Source organism: Petromyzon marinus, unplaced genomic scaffold (assembly GCF_048934315.1).
Source record: "Petromyzon marinus isolate PM22_M1 ecotype Great Lakes invasive population unplaced genomic scaffold, UKy_Petmar_22M1.pri1.0 PM_Scaffold_31, whole genome shotgun sequence".
NCBI classification, from domain to species: Eukaryota; Metazoa; Chordata; class Hyperoartia; order Petromyzontiformes; family Petromyzontidae; genus Petromyzon; species Petromyzon marinus.
Window position 1 is genome coordinate 473,006 of NW_027423291.1, and position 23,665 is coordinate 496,670.

A 23,665-nucleotide genomic window follows, 5' to 3' on the forward strand; every position below is an offset into this window, starting at 1 on the left:
TGGCGCCGCGGGTCCAGGGGGAGGCCTCGCGGCCCAAGAGCGGCGCCACGGCTCCCCCCCTCCCGCTCCTGGCCCCTCCCCCTCGTCCCTCCTGGCCCCTCCCCCTCGTCCTTCCTGGCCCCTCCCCCTCGTCCCTCCTGGCCCCTCCCCCTCGTCAATCCTCCTCCCGTTCGCGACGTGGAGTGAACTCAGCCCCGCCCCCCCCGCCCCCACCGCCCCCCCCCCTGCGCGGCCCCGCTGCCCATTGCAAGAATGGCGGGAAGCGGTCGCGGGGCCTACCGCGCGCCGCCTCTCGCGTGATTGGCTCGCTTCGCGTCACGTGGGGAAGGCGGAAGAAGAGTATGGGGAGGAGCTGCGCGGTAAGGGGCGGGGCCGTGGAGTCACGTGGTGGGCAATGATTGCCAATAAGCGGGCAGGGATGTGTGTACGTCACATCCGGTGATATAGGACACGCCCCTTCGTGACGTGCCTCACACTTCCTTCCGTCCCGCGTGCCGTCAACACGAGCTCAGCATGGCCCTGTTGACCGTTGGCGTTCTGTTAGCCATGCTTGGGATGGAGATCTTCATTTATCTTCGTTTTAAGCTTTCCATCTCATACTTTTACCGCGAGACCACGACGCTGCAAACGGAGAGGATGGGCCTGCAGAATGTGGAGCTCTGTCAGAAGAACAAGACCATGGAAGTGGAGAAAGATGGTAAGCTACCATTTTCTTTGGTTCTTTCGGTAAAGTCACGTAGAATGAGAATAAAATAATAAATTGATAAAATAAAATAACACAATAATATTCTCACGACGTTTCGGCCACAATACAAGCGGCCTTCATCAGGTGAAGAGGACGAGACTGTCTGGAGGACAGCGCTGGAGTGAGAAAGCCACGCTGAGATCGCGATCTTTAAGCTGTGAGAAGAAACAAAGCGCCTTGACAAAGGAATTAACATATAATTTAGCATTGAAATGACTGAGTGATTGGCTTGTGACTGGTCACAGAAAAGGCTATGTTACAGTTAAAGCATACACATCCGCAAAGGCACCCCTTGACAAAGGAATTAGCATAGAATTTAGCATTGAAATAGCTGAGTGATTAGCTTGTAACTGGTCACAGAAATAGCTATGTTAAAGTCAGAGCATATACATTCACCGAGGCACCTAGTACAAATCAAACAAGAGAATGTAGCATTGAAATAACTAGGCGAATTTAGCATTGAAATAACTGAGTGATTAGCTTGTGACTGGTCACAGAAATGGCTATGTTGAAGTTAAGGCCTACACATCTGAGCTAATCACAGTAACTGGGTATACAATACAATATATAATGAATACTATATACTGAACCAATAAAAAATACAAAAATTTAAATTACCTCAATGTTTTCAATAAACTCTATATTCTCCAATCAGCTAAGCTACCAACAATAAGTCGTTATATATCACAATGCTATATGGCGAAAAATGGGTGGATTCTTACGCTCAACTTTAGCACCACGGATAGCTACGGGTCCCGTTCAGACGGACGAGTTCATCGATGGTCGGAACAGAGGAGGAGGAGAGAGACAGCTGCGAGGCGCTGTTATACTCCATGTTGTAAACCATACCATTAACCACGGTTAAGCTATCCGTGTTGCTAAAGTTGAGGGTAAGAATCCACCCTCAACTTTAGCAACACGGATAGCTTAACCGTGGTTAATGGTATGGTTTACAACATGGAGTATAACAGCGCCTCGCAGCTGTCTCTCTCCCCCTCCTCTGTTCCGACCATCGATGAACTCGTCCGTCTCAACGGGACCCGTAGCTATCCGTGGTGCTAAAGTTGAGGGTAAGAATCCACCCATTTTTCGCCATATAGCATTGTGATATATAACGACTTATTGTTGGTAGCTTAGCTGATTGGAGAATATAGAGTTTATTGATAACATTGAGGTAATTTATATTTTAGTATTTTTTTTGGTTCATGATATAGTATTCATTATATATTGTATTGTATACCCAGTTACAGTGAATAGCTCAGATGTGTAGGCCTTAACTTCAACAGCCATTTCTGTGACCAGTCACAAGCTAATCACTCAGTTATTTCAATGCTAAATTCGCCTAGTTATTTCAATGCTAAATTCTCCTGTTTGATTTGTACTAGGTGCCTCGGTGAATGTATATGCTCTAACTTTAACATAGCTATTTCTGTGACCAGTTACAAGCTAATCATTCAGCTATTTCAATGCTAAATTCTATGCTAATTCCTTTGTCAAGGAGTGCCTCTGCGGATGTGTATACTTTAACTTAGCTATTTCAATGCTAAATTCTATGCTAATTCCTTTGTCAAGGGGTGCCTTTGCGGATGTGTATGCTTTAACTTTAATATAGCCTTTTCTGTGACCAGTCACAAGCTAATCACTCAGCCATTTCAATGCTAAATTAAATGCTAATTCCTTTGTCAAGGCGCTTTGTTTCTTCTCACAGCTTAAAGATCGCGATCTCAGCGTGGCTTTCTCACTCCAGCGCTGTCCTCCAGACAGTCTCGTCCCCTTCACCTGATGAAGGCCGCTTGTGTTGTGGCCGAAACGTCGTGAGAATATTATTGTGTTATTTTATTTTATCAATTTATTATTTTATTCTCATTCTACGTGACTTTACCGAAAGAACCAAAGAAGATGAATCCTTGCAGTCACGAAAACTTTAAATCGAAATTTAAGCTACCATTCTTAGATGTTCTGTTTGAGAGGAGACCTGATGGCTCATTGGGGCATTCTGTCTACAGGAAACCCACCCACACAGATTCCTACTTGAAACCTGATTCCCACCACCACCCAGCCCAAAAGAATTCTCTCATCAAAACTTCATACCATAGGGCTCATTGCATTTCGGACCAACACCACCTGACCAGTGAATTAAAACATGTACACCTGGCCCTCAAAAGGAATGGTTACTCTGACCGTACCATCCGCCAAGCTGTTTCTCCCTCCATACAGAAACAACCACTTGATACTCCGGCCAAAACCATCACACTACCATATATAGCAGGCGTTACTAAAAAGATTTCCAAAATTCTAAACAAACACAAGATCTAGGTCCGGTTCAATACAGTACACAAAATTCGTGATCTGATCCCATCCGTGAAGGATGGCATTCCTGACTTACAGTACCCCGGGGTTTACAAATTGAGTTGTACCTGCGGTGATTGCTATATCGGGGAGACAAAGCGACATGTCTCTGACCGAATTCACGAGCACAAATCAGATTTGAAACACAGCAAAACGAATTCTTTGCTGATCACTGTTACAATGCTGTGGGTGATCACGATATAATTTTCTCCGATACCAAGGTTCTTTGCAAACCCACGGGTTTTTATCAGAGATTTGTTCACGAGGCAATTCAGATCTACAAACACAGACACAATTTCAACGAGAAGTTGGTTTCAAATTAAGCAACCATTGGAAAGATGTTCTAAATCGAACTAAACATAAACTAATTTCTGTGGTACAGTATATTTTTCAAGTAGTGGTACCCCAAACTTTCGCAGCTCTCAGCTCCGCCCCCCTCCCGCTCCTGGCCCCTCCCCCTCGTCCCTCCTGGCCCCTCCCCCTCATCCCTCCTGGCCCCTCCCCCTCGTCCCTCCTCCCGACTCGCGACGTGGAGTGAACTCGCCTCCGCGCCCCGCGCCCCACCCTGAGCGGCCCCGCCGCCCATTGCAAGAATGGCGGGAAGCGGACGCGGGGCCGACCGCGCGCCGCCTCTCGCGTGATTGGCTCGCTTCGCGTCACGTGGGGAAGGCGGAAGAAGAGTATGGGGGAGGAGCTGCACGGTTAGGGGCAGGGCCGTGGAGTCACGTGGTGGGCAATGATTGACAATAAGTGGGCAGAGATGGCTGTTACGTCATAGTGTACGTCACATCCGGTAATGACGTCACGATAAATAACACGCCCCTTCGTGACGTGTCTCACACTTGCTTCTGTCCCGCGTGCCGTCAACTCGAACTGAGCATGGTGCTGCTGATCGTTGGCGTTCTGGTCTTGGCCATGCTTGGGATGGGGATCTTCATATATCTTCTTTTTACGCTTTCCATTTCAGACTTTGACCATGAGACCACGACGCTGTCTACGGAGAGGATGGGCCTGCAGAATGTGGAGCTCTGTCAGAAGAGCAAGATGCTCCGTCTGGAGCTACAGCATCAGCTGGAGGAGTTCATGGAGAACCGAGAGACTCTCCAGAGAGAGATCAGGAGCCTGGTTCAACAGCTTAAAGAGCGCCAGTTGGAGCTGGAGCCCACGAGAGTGCCTTGCAGGGAGAGCAAGTCTCTCCATGCGGATTTTCTCCGAGACTGCAATGCAGCACAGCGGCAAATGTCGCTGCGCTGTGAAAACGAAGATCTCCGGAGGTCGCTGCACGCCCACCTGAGGAAGTTGACCTTCCTGAATCCGCAGAGAGGGCAGGAACAGTTTAGGCTGCGCGGGAAGCTGGTGCGTCACGAGGACATGTGGCATGGGGAAAAGAGGCTGCAAGAAGAGAACCTGCATCTCCGTAGCCAGCTGAAAGAGCTAATATGGACCGTGTCTCAAATGTACAATGCCACCACCACCGACGCCACTTCCACCGCCGCTGCCACAGCTTCCACCACCGCAACCGTTTCCACCACCACTTCTGCCACCACCACCAAGCCCAAGAAGATGAAGAGATTTAGCCATTGGTTCCGAAAATTGCTGAAGCGCAAGTCGGCCATTTAAAAATATTGGGGAAATTGTGAAAATGACACCACCCTAATTAAAACATTACTCAGAAAGACAAACATACCCCATAGAACATCAACTAAGTCATATATAAGACAAAATATTGTACATTTGCATGCAACACTCTAATAAATACTGTATTGTGAGCAAAACATAAAGTTACTTAAATGGAAAAAAAATATGTTATTGTCACTTACCTTTAGTCCGGATGCCGGTCTGCTTGTCGGGAGGGGGCGTAATGAGTCCCTGCACACACGGGGGCGGTGGGAGGGGGGTGAACGTCCATACACACACACAACAGCGACAATCATCCGCTGTATAGCCTTACCAGAATGTTGGGGCAAGCGCCTATGAAGCTCTGAATGGCACACGGGGTGAATGGCCAGCACCCTGCCCGGCTGCCTCTCTTTATCTCTCCATACACGAGACTCACAGGCGTGCATGCGTCCGTGCACACACGCACAACAACAACGCGACAACCGTCGTTCACCCCTAAGTGGCGGTGACATCACCACAGCACTTGTGCCATGCTCGGTGCATTTTGAGGCCACGTGAAGTGTCGAAGGCTGGCTGGCAGGAGGTCATGTAATAGACGCAGGTGCCATGGATTGACTTAGGAAGATGATGGGCAGATGCAACAGCCGTGCTCCCCACTGTGCCAACTTTATTTGTGTCAGTTGTTTGGCGCTCTGCTCGTTGTTTTGAGCCTCGCTCCTCTGCCCTATGCTGTTGCTGGAGGGCAACTGCCTCCACTTCCCCAGCAGCACCTTTCATGAACCTCCTCCACAGAAGCCGATCATGACACTGCTGATACCAGTCATCAATAAGTCCAATCAGCTCCACATCCTTCTGCACCACATCAGTCCATCTCTTCTCTACCCCGTACCACGCCCATTTAGCACCATCTATCCAGCCAAATTGAAGCTGCTTGGGGATGCCGTGACTGCATACGGACTGCATGACACAATCAACGCAGCCTCGCTTGCTGGAGGAGCCCACAGATGGGCATTTGTCCAGATATTCTAGGAATCTGTGAGCTTACAAAGTCCAGTCTGGTTAAACCCTGAATAGATCGTAGGCAAGCTAACCTTAATGTTCCTTTCGAGAGAGATAAGGAAGGGTATAACTGTGGCCGAGAAGACATGAAGATTTTTATGGAGTGACATGCCAGGTAGCTTCCACACTGTTGAGCAGTTGATGAAAATATAATGCTGCTCGAATTATTTTAAATGAGACCTCGGCTCCCAAAACGGACTTGATCATCAGCACACTGCCCACTCCACTCTCTCCTCAGGTGCCCCAAATACATGAGAAATTGAGGAAGGGAGCATTTTTATGATGTAAAATACCCAGGGAGGTGATTTGTTTTCGTGGGGCTGATGGTAACGGCCCATATTTTAGTAGCATGCTTCATGTTTAGCTGTAGTGTCTCCAACTTCTCCTTAGAGTGGGCAGTAATCACCAGATCATCCGCATTCATAATATGGTTTAACAATAGAGAGCCATACCATGACCGGCTCAGGCATCGATCAGCCTCCCATTATATATATACCAGATAAATTCTACTGGTACATCCATGGAAATCGTCTCAAACTACGTAGTCAAAGAAAATGTTCAGTCGTGTAGGGGGCAGAGGACATCCATGTCGCACATTACTCACACATTCTATCATCCCTTAGCTCCATTACGTCGATTTTTCATGAGACAGCAGTTGTCTTTCTATTGTTTATATATGCTTTATCGAAAGAAGAAAATAGTATGTTTGCTTTAATTACTGTAACTCTGTGTTTTATTTAGCTTTGGTAATTTGGGTGATCCAGGTCTCTCTTGCAAATGAGACTCATCCTGGTCGCTTTAGTTCTCGCCTTGTTCAACTCAATAAACTGGTACTCACTCCATTATGAACTCACCCACTTCCTTAAATCTATGACTCACGTAAATACTCCCTCTCTCTCCTCATGAGTCATATATTTACCTGATCACACAATCACCCGATCATTCACTGTGTCAACCTCACGCACTTTTTCATGCTCTCAAGAATGACCCACCCATTCTATCACTACATTAATCATCATCCCCTTCCCTCATTGACCCACTGGTAAAATTAAAATACTCGACAGCAACAACACGTGAGATTGTACTCAGGCTTACACTCACATCAGTGTAAAGAAGCTCCTTTGCAGGTTCCATTTGATAGATTATTTATTTCACGATAACGTATTTACAACGCAAGAATACGACTCACACGAACCTTCCCCCGTACAGTAACCTGTACCTGTTTCAACCCATCTCCACTGCCCCCACTATAAACTTTGCCATCCAAGAGAAGTGAAGTAGAAGACAATAGAGTCTGCTGAGATAATCTACCGGGGAAAACTGCTGGAAGTTACCAGGGCGTGGCCGTGCGGGTATATAAGGGGGAGTGTGGCCCACAAATGGGCTGATGCCTTGGGGACTGAAGAACAACTGCAGGTGGACGACATCGGGGCCGACTGTTGGAAATCAACATGGTGGAAACCATCAAGAAAGACTGTTCGAGATTAATCTACTCTATTAGAAACCACCGGGACTGCAGATAGTCATAGCCTTGTGCAACGTGTGAGTTGCACTCTCACCTTGTAAATATGTTATCGTCGGGAATAAATCATCTAGAAAATGAAACCTGCGAAGGAGCTTCTTTACACATGTAAGAATGCAGGACATGCTTTATCAGCAGGCCGTTGTTTTTGTCTACAACAGACTTATGCACACGATCTTGAAAATGGCATTTGATTAGGATTGTCACCTGCAACTCATTATGAAATCGTCCAACTACCAAAACCCTTGTCTGCATTATACCTAAGACTTTTGACTTGTACATCTCGTAATTTTCAGACGACGGGTTGACCAACGTGGCAATGTTATTTTCTCATTTTATTGACAGTAAACAAAAAACATGGCATAGTTTTTAATTTCCCTGTTAACTTGTACATACGAGTGAAACGGTGGCACAATGGTTTGTGCATTGCACTATGAATCAGGCCACTTGAGTTTGATTCTCGGTTATAGTTCACATCAAACAAACTGACCATGAGCCTTTTCGTTATCAACCCACGTTGAAAAGCATGATGGCGTATGGTGAAACAATCTCCATGACTGATCCAGTATGGGAAGACTTCACCCATGACAATGGTTATACATTTATCACTGTTTTTGTTGTATATTAACACCAAAGGAGTAACTTCATACCTGTCAGCCAGCCTATATATACTCATAGATAAACTTTCGCCTAAACAGCACCATTGGGATGAAGCTGACTTGGTATCTTCCATACTCTTTGGTTCTTTCGGTAAAGTCACGTAGGTATAAAATAAAATAAATCACGACGTTTCGGGTGCAACACAAGCGTCCGTCATCAGATGGCAAAGCATGATCTGCTGTTGAGGCAGAATGTTTAAAAGAGTTTGAAATGGGTGTAGCCCAAGGGCCATAAATAAGTGGACGGGGCCAGTGATGTTAATGTGAGAAATTAGCATGTAAATGTAAGAACGGAGAGCGGCCTCCTCATAGAGGGCATGAAAGGGGCTATGTTAATGTGAGAGATTAGCATGTTAAAGTAATGTCGAAGAGTGGTGGAATCCAAAGGCATGAGAGTGCAATCCAAAGGACATGTGAGCATGAGAGATCTAAGAGAGAGGCATAGAGAGAGACACAAAGAGTCGGAAATAACAGCTGACATAGGCAGGTAGGATGGAAATATCAGAGTCATAAAGAAGGTACACCACTCTGTGCTATCGTCTCCACCAAAGAGTATGAATCCCTGCATTCATGAAAGCTTTAATTTAAGATTATTCCAGCAAACTTTACCGTCTTCTACCTCGAACCTTCCCTCGTACGGTACCATGCACCTGTTTCCACCCATCTCCACTGACACCACTATAACTTTTGCCATGTACAGTACCCTACATCACCCTCTTCTGCCCATAAAAATATCTGTCCCGGCTAAAACTCTAATTTAACAGGTCCCTGCAGGGTGGGCTGGTAGGAACATTGGAATTTTGCGCAATTTTATTTTTACACCCCAATAGCACGAGATTTCACTTCGTTAAAGTATTGAAAGGGGACGGACGGACGCATTAATCTATTGCAAGCTGGTACACTCATCTATTGCAGGCTGGTACACTCAGTTTACAACTTCGTTCCTACCAGTAATAGGGAACTCTATGTGGGAATCATTGGGATCGCACACGGGATTCAGTGATGTGGGCATGGAGTACAAAACATTTAACCTCTGGGTTAATGCTTAACATAGGCGCTTGAATCAAGGGGGGGAAGGCATTACAACCCAACTTGACCATTCAGTATCATCACCAAACTCTTACGTGGGCTGCCCTATTGAAGGTGTACATTCTTAGGCAAACAATACGCAACATCATTAGCCCTACATTTACAACAAGCCATCAATATGTACTGTAGGTGTGGTCGAGCAGCACATTCGACCTGGTGACACTCCTTCTCGGCACCTCTCTAAATTAGTCCGTCGGCCTCCCTCATCGTGGCCATCTTCATTCCGGTCGATCCTGAGAGGAGAGTGCGGGGGCAGTATTTCTGTGAGGAGGATGCTCCCCTCCCTGGCATTCATCACGACGCCCCTGGACACGGCTTTGTGAGCCTGAACGATCCCTTGTGACGTCAGTTCTCTATATGGTTTAGGGCGACTCGGATTAACCACCCATCTCTGGCGTCCCATTTGGATGCGAACACTTTGCGGGCAGAGGATTTTAACAATTCCACTGGGCTTTGCCAAGGATGGTGTAGTTTGGCGGATTTTCTCACCCGGACCTCAGGACAGTGTAACCAGGCCCGATCACCCTGTTCAAAGGGTACAGGCGTCTCCGTTCATTTCCGCAACCGTTTGTTTGCTATTTGCGATCTGCCTGACTCTGCTATCGCGGCTTCACGAGCTTCACAGAGCTTTTTTAGTGGCAGTCTGAGGGAGGCTGGTGACGACACAACTTTAGCAGGGAAAGCCACCAGTTGGTCCTCAATAGGTGGCTCAGGGTCTCTCCCATACATCAAAAAGAAGGGGAAGAGCCCGGCCGATGCATGTGGCACTCTACAATATGCCCCTAGGACCCCTGGGATGTGCAAGTCCCAGTCCATCTGATCACCATTTACAACATGGCACAACATTGCGGACAGCGTGCGGTTAAGCCTATCTACTTGTCCATCATAATGCAGGTGGTATGGTGGCGTTCGAATTTTTCTTAGTGCCCACGATATTACAAACCTCTCGCAACAGGTTAGTAGAAAAATTCTGACCCTGGCCTGCTAGACGTTTCTCAGTGGGGCCCTTGTCCAATACATAGCCATGGAGAAAGGCTTCTGCTATTATTGCAGCCGTTTGGTCATTTATCGGCCATGCAACGAGCCAGTGTGTGCAATACTCCATCCCCTCGAGCAAATATTTATTTTATCCTTGCTGTTTTAGGAAATGCACCCAGGATATCCAACGCTACTAGTTCGTTTACCCTCACCACTGCGATCGACTGCAGTGGAGGCTGTATAGGATGGGGAGCAGGTTTCCTTTTTGCACACTCCTGACAATGATTACCCGCTCGCGTACATCTTTTGACATAACTGGCCAAAAATATCGAGCCTGCAGTGTGAGCAATGTGTTTCGGTGGCCCAAGTGCATTTGTTGTTTGGCGTGCACTTCTAGTAGCAACTGTTTTTGCAAGGGTTTTTGCACCACTAGGCAACAACGCTGCATCTTCATGTCCCACCTCATCAGGAGTCCTCGCCATGGGATGAATGGCTCCCCATTTTGACCAGTTTGAGCACATTCAGCTGCCTGTGCAGCCAATGACTGTATAATTTCATCCTGTTTTTGCAATCGGATTCATTCGGTCCTTATCAGCCCAAGATCATGATCTGTGGGTGGTACATCATTTTCTATCGTTGCTGTGTTTATTGACATCACCTGTCTCGGCGAGTCAGGGAGGGTCGGTTTACACCATGCTGCTCCTGTCGCTGCTGCTACGACCGATCTCACTAACTTTTTCCACTTAGCCCGAGATGTTGGCCGAATTTTCCCTGTTGTTTCACTCCAGGTCGATGTGATCGAGTGGTGTGCTAGTGATGTTGGTGATGAGGGTTTTGGAAATGAGGTGCACGTGTGATCTGGCTGGGTGTACAGGCGACACGCCTGGGTGTTTCTTGGTTGTCTCGGGATGACTTCCCCTCGGCAACCTCTCGCGATGTGGCCCGACCTCCCGCAGTGGTAGCAGTACATCACCGCATGGTCCTGAATTCCTCCGTGGTTGTGCCATGGTCGCTGATGCTGTAGTTGACACCTTGAATCGTTGAACCCCTGGATGGCCACAGCCATCTCTTCCAAGGTCGCCTGCAGATCACCCTCCATGCTGGGCATTGCGGCGGTCCCTGTTGTTGCTGTCCCTGTTGGCTCCGTTGGTCCTCCTGCTCCTCCATTCTCCATCACCCTTGTCACATGGGCTGCTACTTCACATGGTGCCCTGGGATCTGTGTGTGCCCAGAGGCATTTAGCAAACTACATTGAAGTTTGCTCACTCTCTGGCAAAATCGGCAATGTAATGCCACTTTGATAGAGGAGAATTTGTAGCCGCTCCGCCACTAGCACGTCTCAGGTTGTCATGTCCATCCTTGGAAATGCCACATCTGCAACCGCATGCAAGGTACTTCTATAAGCCATCAGTGGCTCGCTATCTCCTCTTCTCCAGGATGAAAATTGCTGCCTTGCGCTGGACGCAGGACAGAAAACATCGGCCATCCCTTGACAACCTTGTTGGGTTGTGGCAGGTTGATTTTCCGGGATCATAAAGAAGGCCAATAGTGCTCTGTCATCCAACACCGTAGGCAGCAGTCGTAGCACTTCATCGTCAATCAATCGGCTGACTCTGACAGCTGCTTCAAATCTTTTGATGAATGCAATACAATCACCTCCCGTATTTTTATGCATGGTGGTCAAGGTCTGTTGAACAGCTTCTAGTTGTGGTTGAGTCATTTGATTGGTTCCCGCCTGCTGCTCGACGGGGGGAAGCGATGGCTGCTGCCCTATGGTGCTTTCTCCTCGCCATTGCGGTCCATGGTGGAGATGGATCTGGCTTCAGCCGCGCACTACCTGTTCCTTCCTCTTCTCTTTTCTTCATCATCGAAATTATCAGTCGATCCACCACTGAGGTAAGGTGGTCCAACCTGTCCAACAGCTGCCGCCAATTTTCTTTGTTTGGCGATGCTGGTTCTTGGGTCTTTGGCGGAGCATCCACTTCCATCGGGAACTTGGCTGCCAACGGGGTCCGGCTCTCACTCCCGCCATTTGCCGAGTCTGAAAAACCTGGAGCGCTTAGGGTTGATAACTCGTTCTCTGCAGGAGCTCTTCGGCGGGTCTTCCTTCTTGAACTTGTAGACTGTATCCCACCACTGCCACCAAAAGCTTCTTTGCAGGTTCCATTTTTGAGAAGAGAGTGCAACTCACACGCTTCACAAGGGTATGACTATCTGCAGCCCCAGTGTTTTCCACTACATTAATCTCGAACAATCTTTCTTAATGGTTTCCACCATGTACAACAGTCGGCCCCGATGTCATCCACCTGCAGTCGTCCTTCAGTCTCCGAGCTAGCGCCCCAATTGCGGGCCTCGCTCTCCCTTTTCTACCCACGCAGCCTCGCCCTGGCAGCTTGCAGCAGTTTCCTTGGTACATTCTTCCAGCAGACTCAACCGTCTTCTACGTCCTTTCTCTTAGATGGCAAAGGATATAGTTTTGTCAGTGTTGATGGGTGGAACAGATGCAGGGTACTGTACGAGGGAAGGTTCATGTGAGTCGTACTTTTGCGTTGTAAATACGTTATCGTGAAATAAATCATCTAGACAATCTAACCTGCGAAGGAGCTTCTTTAAACACGTGAGTGTTAGACTGCGTATTTCCATTTTACCAGTGGGTCAATGAGGGAAGCGGATGGTGAGTAAGGTAGTGAGTGATGGGATGAGTAGGTCATTGGTGAGATTGTGAAATAGTGCGTGAGTGATGTTGGCACAGTGAATTATCAGGTGGTTGCCTGAGTTATCAGGTCAATATATGACTCATGAGGAAGGAGAGGACGTATTTATGTGAGTCATAAAGTAAGGGAAGTGGGTGAGTTCATAATGGAGTAAGTAGTAATTTATTTAGTTAAAACAGGCGAGAACTAAAGAGACTAGGATGATTCTCATTTGCAAGAGAGACCTGGATCACCAAAATAACAAAAGCTAAATAAAAACACAGAGTTACAGTAATGAAAAGCATATATAAACAATAGAAAAACAACTGCTGTGTCTCATGGGAAATCGATATAATGGAGTTAAGGGATGATAGAATATGTGAGTAATGTGCGACATGGATGTCCTCTGGCCCCTACACGACTTAACATTTTCTTTGACTACTTAGTAATGAGACGATTTCCATTGATGTACCAGTAGAATTTATATCTGGTATAGATATAATGGGAGGCTGATCGATGCACGAGTCCGGTCATGGTATGGCTCTCTATAGTTAAACCATATTATGAATGCGGATGATCTGGTGATTACTGCCCACTCTAAGGAGTTGGAGACACTCCATCTAAACACGGAACATGCTACTAAAATATGGGCCGTTACCATCAGCCCCACAAAATCAAATCACCTCCCTGGGTATTTTACATCATCAAAATGCTCCCCTCCCTCAATTCCCCATGTATTTTGAGGCAGTTGTGGAGAGAGTGGAGATATTTCCGTACTTGGGCAGTGTGCTCATGACCAACTCTGTTTTGGGAGCCGAGGTCTCACTTCGATTCATTCGAGCGGCATTATATTTTCATCAGCTGCGTAACATTGTATGGAAGCTACCTGATCTGTTACTCCATACAAACCTTCATGTCTTCTGGACCACAGTTATGCCTTCCCTTATTTCTCTCTATAGGATTATCTGCAATGGTTTGAAACATTTGGTCTAGCCTGCCTACGATCTATCCAGGGTTTAACCAGACTGGACTTTGTGAGGAGGCCAAAATTTCCTAAAATATCTAGACAAAGGCTCATCAGTGGGCTCTTCCGGCAAGTCAGGCTCCATTGGCTGGGTCATGAAGTCTATATGCACTGTCACCGCATCCCCAAGCAGCTTCAATTTGGGCGGATAGATCATGCTAAACAGGCACGGCATGGGCTACAGAAGAGATGGACTGATGTGGTACAGAAGGATGTGGAGCTGATTGAACTTGCTGATGACTGGTAGCAGCAGTGTCGCGATAGGCCTATGTGGAGGAGGTTCATGAAAGACTCTACTGGGGAGGTGGAGGCAGTTGCCCTCCAGCAATAGCGTAGGGCAGTGGAGCGACACTCATAACAATGAGCAGAGCGCTATACGACTGAAACACTGAAATTTGGCAGAGTGGGGAGCACGGCTTTTGCATCTGCCCGTCATCACCTTAAGTCAACCCATGGTACCTGTGTCTATTCATGACTTCCTGCCAGCCATCCTTCGACACTTCAAGTGACCTCAAAATGCACCAAGCACCGCACAAAAGCGCTGTGGTGATGTCACTGCCACTTAGGGGCAAACGGCGAATATTGTCTTCTTGTTGTGCGTGTGTGCACGGACGCATATACCCCTGTGAGTGTGTGTGTGGGGAGAGATAGTGCAATGGTGAACACTGTCTACCATCCCACCGATCCCAGTTCGATTCCCACTCACGACCAACACCTTTAACGATTATATTAATGGTTGCTGGGCTTTCCGTCGATTGACTCAGCCTCAAATAAGTGCCTGGTGTGGTGTGTAAATATCACCACTGGCGAGACAAAGGCAGCCGGGCGTGGTGCTGTCCACGCACCCCCTCGTGCGACATTCCAGCCTTCATAGGCGCTGCTGGCTAACAGCACTTGCCCCAACATTCTGGTTAGGCTATTCGGGGGATGACTGTCGCTGTTGTGTGTGTGTGTGCTTGCGGGCGTTCACCCCCAACCCTCCCGTGTGCAGTTATGGGGACTCATTATGCCCCCTCCCGACAAAAGGTCCCACATCCAGACTCAAGGTAAGTGACATTAAAAACATATTTCTTGTCCTATTTACGTAACTTTATTTTTTGTTTACCATACAGTATTTATTACAGTATTATTTGCAAATGTATAATATTCCGTGTTATGACTTTAACAATGCTTCAAAATTTTTGTTAAACCGTAATACATTTTACAACACTTCCAGTATGTGAATTTAAATACAGTACACTATTTTATTCAGACTTATGAACTGTTCGACTCACTAACGATTCTCTGTAATGGAATCCAAAAGTTGTACTATTCATTAACAACATCTCCCATTGGTATGGTTGACTACATGTGATGCAAAATAAGTTAAACATAGATAAATATATATTGTACAACACTTTCCCCAACAGTGTTGAGGCTACATGGGGGACCTTTGTGTTTGTGCTTGTGATTGTATTGTGGAGGTCTTCTTAGGTGCTGCTCCTTGCTAATAGCACTTGCCCCAATAGTCTCTTGAATCTATACGGGGAACGTTTGTCTTTGTGAATAATGTTTTAATTGGGGCGGTGTCATTTTCTAAATTGCCCCAATGTTTTAAAATGGTCGACTTGCGTTTCAGCCATTTTCGGACCCAATTAATACATCTCTTCATTTCTGGGGCTTGGTGGCGGTGGTGGCAGCTGTGGCAGTGGCGGTGGCAGTGGCGTTGGTGGTGGTGGCATCTTTGTAAATTTGAGAAATGGCGCATTTCAGCTCTTTCAGCTGTCTATTGAGATGCCGGCACTCTTTGCGCATCTGCACTTCGCCGTGCCACTTTTACTCGTGACGCGCCAGCTTCCCGCGCAGCCTAAACTGCTCCTGCCCTCTCTGTGGATTCAGGAAGTTCAACTCCCTCAGGTGGATGCGCAGCGACCTACGGAGACCTTCCTTTTTACAGCGCAGCGACATTTGCCGCTGTGCTGCATTGCAGTCTCGGAGAAAATCCGCACGGAGAGACGCACGCTCGCAGCCAGGCACTCTCGTGGACTCCAGCTCTAACTGGCGCTCTTTAAGCTGTTGAACCAGGCCCCTGTTCTCTCTCTGGAGAGTCTCTCGGTTATCCATCAACTCCTCCTGCTGATACTGTAGCTTCAGATGGGGCGTCTTGTTCCCCTGACAGAGCTCCACATTCTGCTGGCCCATCCTCTCCGTTTGCAGCGTCGTGGTCTCGCGGTGAAAGTCTGAGATGGAAAGCGTACAACGAAGATAAATGAAGATCTCCATCCCAAGCAGGGCCAAGAGCAGAACGCCAACGATCAGCAGCGCCATGCTCAGCTCGTGTCGACGGCACGCGGGACAGAAGCAAGTGTGAGGCACGTCACGAAGGGGCGTTATTTATATAACTTCTTTACCGGATGTGACGTACGCTATGACGTACCAGCCATCCCTGCCCACTTATTGTCAATCATTGCCAACCACGTGATTCCACGGCCCCGCCCCTAACAGCGCAGCTCCTCCCCCATACTCCTCTTCCGCCTTCCCCACGTGACGCGAAGCGAGCCAATCACGCGAGAGGCGGCGCGATGGGCGGTGTGGGGGCGAGATCACTCCACGTCGCGAGCGGGAGGAGGAGGGACTAGGGGGAGGGGCCAGCAGGGACGAGGGGGAGGGGCCAGTTGGAACGAGGGGGAGGGGCCAGGAGGGACGAGGGGGAGGGGCCAGGAGGGACGAGGGGCCAGGAGGGACGAGGGGGAGGGGCCAGGAGCGGGAGGGGGGGAGCCGTGGCGCCGCTCTTGGGCCGCGAGGCCTCCCCCTGGGCCCGCGGCGCCACGCGGAGACCGCGACAGCAGCAGCAAGAGGAGGTGGTGGTGGTGGTGTTTGTGGTTGTAGGCACGGGAGAGGTGGTGGTGGTGTTTGTGGTTGTAGGTACGGGAGAGGTGGTGGTGGTGTTTGTGGTTGTAGGCACGGGAGAGGTGGTGGTGGTGTTTGTGGTTGTAGGCACGGGAGAGGTGGTGGTGGTGTTTGTGGTTGTAGGCACGGGAGAGGTGGTGGTGGTGTTTGTGGTTGTAGGCACGGGAGAGGTGGTGGTGGTGGTTGTGGTTGTAGGCACGGGAGAGGTGGTCACGGACAGGCGGTGAGTGCCGGGTGATGGAGGGGGGGTGAGGGAGTGGATTGCAGGGTGAGTGAGTTAATGAGGAGAATTAATAGGTGAGGAGGGTGAGTGAGTTGAAGGGTGAGGTGAGTGAGTGGGTGAGTGGTGAGTTCACGACAGGGAGATTGGGGCTGAGTGAGTGAACGCAGCGCACGGTAAAGATCCCCTGAGAGCATTCGCAAGAGTTGGACATTGAGTGCCGCTGTCAGGGTCCACACGTAAATTACTCACTTGGCATGATATACAAATTAACCATTGTAAACGATAACTTTAAAAAGTCCGCTATTTGTCAGAGCTAATGCGATGTGCCTTCAGCATATTTGTAGCACGTTATAACCAACGTCAACATCGTCATTTAGAGTAACCATTAGTCCATACGTGTCACTTGCTAATAGTCCCCGGGTCAATCACAACTTTGCCGTGCGTGCAGGCTTTGTCTCTGGCTGCTCGCTAGGGCTGCGATGCCTTTCCATGCCACAAGATGACGTTCATTGCTCCTTCCACACCGCGACAATATTTACTGCAGTGTTCTATAACGCGGTAGTTGCGTTGTGTAAACTCCCTCGTTACAATGACTAATACAGGGTAAAGCACAGTCCGTGATAACAGCGTGAGATGCGTGTGTCGGCTGAACAAAGACTGAGGCGCGTGGGGAGCATCAGGAAGCATCCAGCAGCATCCCAATGCCTTGTGTGACGCTGTGCCCAGGCTGCCGTACAACCGCACATTCCTACTCGCGCGACGTGGTTCTGTTGACTCAATCGCGTTATATCCACTTAGCATCCGTGTCATAAAACGTGTTCCCTAATACATTCATCGTGCTATATCCAATTGGCGTTATGAAAACACGCGTTGAGGCAGAACGAACTCTATAAACTATTTTTATTTTACCAGGTGAGACCCACTGAGCTATGTGGCTGTTTTCCAGAAGCGACCTGTCCACAAATGATAGATCAGCTAAATGGCTAATCACGTTAGAAATGTGTAGCACCAGCCACAAATACTCTAGACATGGATCCCCTTTGACAGGGTCAGTGTCTACTTAGATTCACTCACTCCGCCTATTGTCATGCGGCGTGTGCAGCTGCGTCGTGACACTTGGTAGAGTGCTGTCTTTGAGGCAGAGAGCTTTACAACCGTGTGCAGTGGTTAATTTGCTTAACAGCTTTACACCGAACTCCTTGCTTGTGGTAAAACATGTTTGCGACTTTGCTGATCGAGAACTATGCAGATTTAGATTTATAGTAACATGTACTTGGTGTGAGATGAACTTCCAAATAATTTCCTTTGCTCAACATCTTGCAATTAATGTCTTTTTAAATGGTCAGCTTAAGTGATTCCGTGATGTTTATGTAACTTTACCATTAAGATAACCTATGGAGCACAATTATTTCAGTATTATTTTTCATAAGTAAACTTTAAACTGAACCCATATGTGATATTATATTGATTGATTATTTTATTTTTTAATGTAGTCTACATGCTCTTCTGGGGATATTACCCCACATTTACCATTCATTGATGTTCCCTTTGACATTGGTAATAGGCATTGTCACACCATAGTAATTCATGGGCAATTATGTAATTCGCTCTGTCTATCTCTCTCTGCATCTGTCTGTGTGGGTGTCTCTCTCTGCCGGTGTGTTTTTCTTTGTATGCGTCTTTCGTGTGTCTCTTTGTGTATGCCTCTCTCTGTGTGTGGATGTCTCTCGGTGTCTGTGTCTCTCTTTCCTTTTCCACGATGTGGTGTTGTATTTACATGCAAATTCTACCTCTAGCCCCGCCCACTTACTCTTGGGCTGAGCTTATCTCAAGCCAATATAACTTCGTGTTTCAGCAGCTTTCTCGCTATATTTTTTTACCTGATGATGGTTGCTTGTGTTGCGATCGAAACGTCGTGATCTATTATTTTTTCTACCTACGTGACTTTACCGAAAGAACCAAAGAGTATTGTGATTGTAATTTTGATTGTGATTGTTGTGGTGGAGGTGGTGATATTGATGGTGGTGTTAACGATAGCGGTGATTTTGGTGGTTGTAATGGTGGTATTGATGGTGGTAATGGTGGTTGACTATTACCCCTCTCGTGTCCTTCCACCACCAGGTTTAAGAATCTGCTGGTGTCTGTGCTGGAGGTGGACGTCGGATATCTGTGCAGTCTGGAGTGGTGGACAATAGACTTCTGCAGCTCAACCAGGTGGACGCACTGGGCAGGGAGCAAGATGGTGGTGGCCTTAGAGACCCACTTACTCCCACAGAGAGCCATAGACTCACTCACAGAGTGCACTCACACAGAGAGCCAAAGTCTCACTGACACAGAGCCATAGGCTCACTCACATGGAGACACATAGACTCACTCACACAGAGAACCATTGATTAACTCATTGTTTTTTTCGGTAAAGTCACATATGTAGAAATACCATAAAATTATATTAAAATAAATCAAGCACGACGTTTCGACCGCAACACAAGCGATCTTCATCAGGTGTAAAAACAAATAGCACATAAGGTGACATCAACGCAACACATAGAGAGTGTTAAACTGCACGGAGGTAAATACAACAAGAAGATGAGAGACGAGATTTCAAAAAACCTAAGAAAATTTTACGTGATGCAATACCAGTCGGCCAACGACACAGTTAGACACTTGCCTGGCAGACCACGAATTTCAGAAGAGTGCTAAATTTCGTGTTCATCCTCTGGGTTGAACATACCAGCATAGACAGAGTGAACAAATACGAGGTATAAGATAGCAGAAATACATATACAGGGACACAAGAGGTAAGAAGAGGAAAGACGGACAGAGAAGCAAGAAAAAAGGAGCCGGATGGATGAACAGACAGAGGCTTAAAATAAGTAGCAGAGGTGGGGGGAGGGGCCGAAGAAAGCAATGGGCACCCCACCCCACCCACCCCACCCCATCCACCCCACCCACCCACCCCACCCCACCCACCCCACACCACCCACCCCACCCCACCCCTCCCACCCCTCCCACCGATCCTCCCCCCAACCCTCCCCTCAACGCTCCTTTCACTCCTCCCGTCACCCCTCCACCCCTCTCCTTTCTGCTGCGTAAGGGCCAGAGGCTGAGAGCACAGCAGAGGAGTCTACACGGGGAACTGGGCCGCGTCAGGGGCGAGAGACGCGGGGCGACTCGACACTTAACAGCGGCCTTCATAGATGTGTACTGCTTCATTCATAGGAGCTCAATAACAGCACTTGCCCCACCAGTCTGTGGAGCTCCATGGGGGATGTTTGTGTCGGAGCTCGTGCTGTAGGCATAGACGACGCGCGACCGTGGATCCTCTATAGGGAGCGCTCGTCTGCTGTGGGTCGCATGGAGCTGCACGAGCGGACACCGCCGCAGCGATTCCCATACCGAGTCACGAGATAGGCGCTGGGAAACAATTGCGCTGAAGTGTGTTGCTGGGTGGATGAAGCGAGCACCACCATGGTGTGCTTGCCTTGTATGGTCAGTCGTGTGACTGATTATTATAATATATTAATTCACACCTGTGCACCGTGTCATGGCAGTTTCTCTGTTTTCCTTCATTGCATTTTTATTTCAGAAATATTTCACCTGCAAAATAGATTGTGTTTGAATATCTCATGCGAAAGGGTGCCCAGGGCATGTGGGGTCGTCCAATTGCACAGTGTTTAGCGCACATCACTACACACCCATGGACTAAATCCAGAGGCGAGTGACAAATGAATCAGTTCTGCCCCCCTCGCTTCACCAACCCGCACTAGTCGGCGTGGTGAAATATGGTAAAAAATCAACACGACCGACAGGGCATAGGGTGTCCATTATCCAGAAGGGCTTTACTTTATTATCACATCCACATCTAATTGTGGATTTGGTTATTTTTCTTTAGTTATCTTTGTTGTATAAATACAACTTGACAAGATGTCTACTGCTTCATTCTGGTACATTTACTGTTTTTCAGTGCATTTCAGCACTGGGTGTGTTTGTTGGATTTATTGTTTGTCGATTTTTCATTGAACTGACAAATGGTGTAACCTGGTCCCTTGGGTACCCAGGCCTTCCTATAGTATAACTCCAGGAATCGGCAGATTTTTATTTTATTGTACCAAGTAAGGACCACTGAGCTATATAGCTATTTTTCAAAAGCAACCTGGCCACAAATCATAGCTCAACGAAGTGGCTTATCACGTGGAAATTTGTAGCAGCCAAATACTGTAAACGCATATTTCTAAATGTGGAGGGAAAAAAACTCGAGGATCCAGAGAAAAACCCACGCCACCACGGGGAGAATATGCAAACTCCAAATATCCAGGCGTTGGGGTTGGAATCGAACCCACGACCTCCTGCATTCCAGGTGAAGGGGATAACTTGTTGCCACCACTGAGCCCCTTGTTAATCTGATGTGGTATACTGGTACAGCACCTGGTGGCCTCGGTCACTTTACTGACCTTTGCACCATTGTGTAGTCGGTTCAATTGAGTCGCAGACATACTCTTTGGAGGCAACAAATGTATTTATACCAACACGAAGGGGTAACTTCCCTTTTACCAGATAACAACCTATGGTGGTGGACCACCAGGCTATCTGCGCTAACACTCTGGGATAGCTACAACGAGCAGGACTCCAGCTTGAGTCCTGCCCATGTGTTGGTGACTCTTCACGGACGTTGAATGTAGATCTTTCAGAAGACAACAGCAAAGCTGAACCCCGGTCCCTCTGGGGACCCGGTTTATATGCTTACCAGTCGTGGCCGGCTCCGCCCTTGGCCACAACTACCTTCTCGATTCCTATTGCAAGATCTCGCCCTGACACGTGACTACCCACTAACCCCAACTTGTGGCCCCTGTGTAGAATTTACCCGTCATGTACCTTCCAGGGTCAAACAAAGTGCAATGGCCCACATTAACCTCATTCATGGCTGACACTTTCACACCCCTCCTATAGAGAACAGCACTGCACGCCACACGTGGTGCCACTCAGCGCCATGACTCAGCGCTCACCAAGCCCCACTAAGGCTGGTACTACACCCACATATATGGGGTGTCGGTGATGTAATTACATCGCACGCCGTGCCTCTCAGGCCGGCACTACACAGTGGCATTCCCGATGTCACTACATTACCCCCCTCCCCCCCCCATTCGTAGCATTCAGCCGTCCTGGCTGTCAACTCCCCCTTAAAACTAACCAAGTGAATACGTTCTAGATTTGAAGCTTTCGTGACTGCAAGGATCCATACTCTTTGGTTCTATTCGGTAAAGTCACGTAGGTAAAAAATAAAACAACAAAATTCATGACGTTTCGGCCACAACACAAGTGGCCTTCATCAGGTGAAGGGGACCGTACTGTCATGAGGACAGCGTTGGAGTGAAGACAGTCCAGCCCAGGTCGCGTCCTTTTAAGCTGTGTGGGAGGAAACAAAATACTTTGACAAAGGAATTAGCATAAAATGACCGTAACGCACAAGAGGACCGGCACGGGGGGGGAGGGGGTGTTAAGTGGAACGTAGAGGACCGGCACGGGGCGGGAGTTTACAAATGTAGGTGTGAAGTGAAATAAGCTTCTATGAAAGTTTGGTATATCACTATTTGGATAAATACCATTGAAAATTAGTTTAATGTTTGGTATGATTTAGAACATCTTTCCAATGGTTGCTTAAGTGAATAAGGTGATAAAAAGCGAGTAAAAGTGACTAAACGCTATGTGTGCCTCAATAATTAACAATAACAAATAGCATATAAATACCCAAGCCCACCTATACAATATATACACTAGCTACAAATGTACAGAACAACACGAGAAAGTATAAAACGCGAATGCACGGAATCCCCTCCATCACCAACAACTCCCATCCTCACTGTGTAACAATACCCATAAGCACAACAAAGGCTAGGTTCAGCCAATAACCGATATGGCCTACTGAGTGTGACAAGCAACTGATGGTGTGGGAGTGTGTGTGCATGGGTGTCACAAAATCCGAAGAGTTTTTGAGCGAGTCCTCGTGGCTGGGTCTCCAGTGGAGGTGGGCTCACTCTCTCTGGAGGTCCCAGGGGGAATATGCAACTGTCCAGTCGAAGAGCAGTAGGCCGGGTCGACGGGTTCTCCTCTCCCGAATCAAGTGAAGACAGCGCAGGCGGCGGCTCGGGGGAAATCAGGCGCGCGGCACCTGAGGGAGGAAGCACACGACTCCGCTGAGGATCAACCTCAACGGGCACACATGCCAGCTCGCCGGACACATCTGTCCCTCGGCGCCCACAGTGTGGAGATGGAACAAACTCACAGGGAGCAATAAAGGGCTTAGGGCAAGAGGAGTGTACAAACCAACTCCGCCGCCCCAAGCGGATCTGGACACACTGCAGTCGAATGACCCGAATCACATCAACCAGCCCTCTCCAGGGTTTGAGCAAATTGGGCGATGTACCCAACGGTACCTGTGGACAGTGCAACTAAGCTCTGTCCCCAGAGCTTGGTTGCACTGAAGTACGGAAGCCCCTCAGCCATTCATTGGCCAATCGGCACAAATCAGAATTTACCCTGGAAGTCTCCCGCACTTCGCAGCACACGGAGTCAGAGATTTAAGATTTTGCCTTGTTGGGTGCGGCTTGTAACTGAACATGAATCAGGGGGTCGTGTTCTCGCTGACCTGATGACTCAACATGGAGGTCAGAGTCCTGTGCAGCCACCTCAACCATACCATCCATCTGCGGATTGTGCGGTGACATGCGTACTTTCTTGGTTCACAACTAAGGCACACCTCTTGCAATAATTTTGAAGAAAATGTTTTGCCCTGATTGTTCAGAAGACGTTCGGGAGCA

General features: G+C 48.1%; 1 protein-coding gene and 1 long non-coding RNA gene across 2 annotated transcripts; both read left to right on the forward strand.

The window, feature by feature from the left end:
• The first annotated feature begins 454 nt into the window (after window positions 1-454).
• On the forward strand, window positions 455-6,615 carry LOC142923162 (uncharacterized). Its single transcript, XM_076064095.1, has 2 exons — window positions 455-697; window positions 4,062-6,615. Exons 1-2 carry the CDS (start codon window positions 514-516, stop codon window positions 4,712-4,714), a joined length of 837 nt encoding a protein of 278 aa, XP_075920210.1. The 5' UTR covers window positions 455-513; the 3' UTR covers window positions 4,715-6,615.
• Window positions 6,616-16,470: 9,855 nt separating this feature from the next.
• Window positions 16,471-20,775, forward strand: LOC142923176 (uncharacterized). The gene is made up of 3 exons (XR_012940574.1): window positions 16,471-16,578; window positions 18,972-19,064; window positions 19,945-20,775. It is a non-coding gene; the product is annotated as an uncharacterized LOC142923176 (long non-coding RNA).
• Window positions 20,776-23,665: the final 2,890 nt, after the last annotated feature.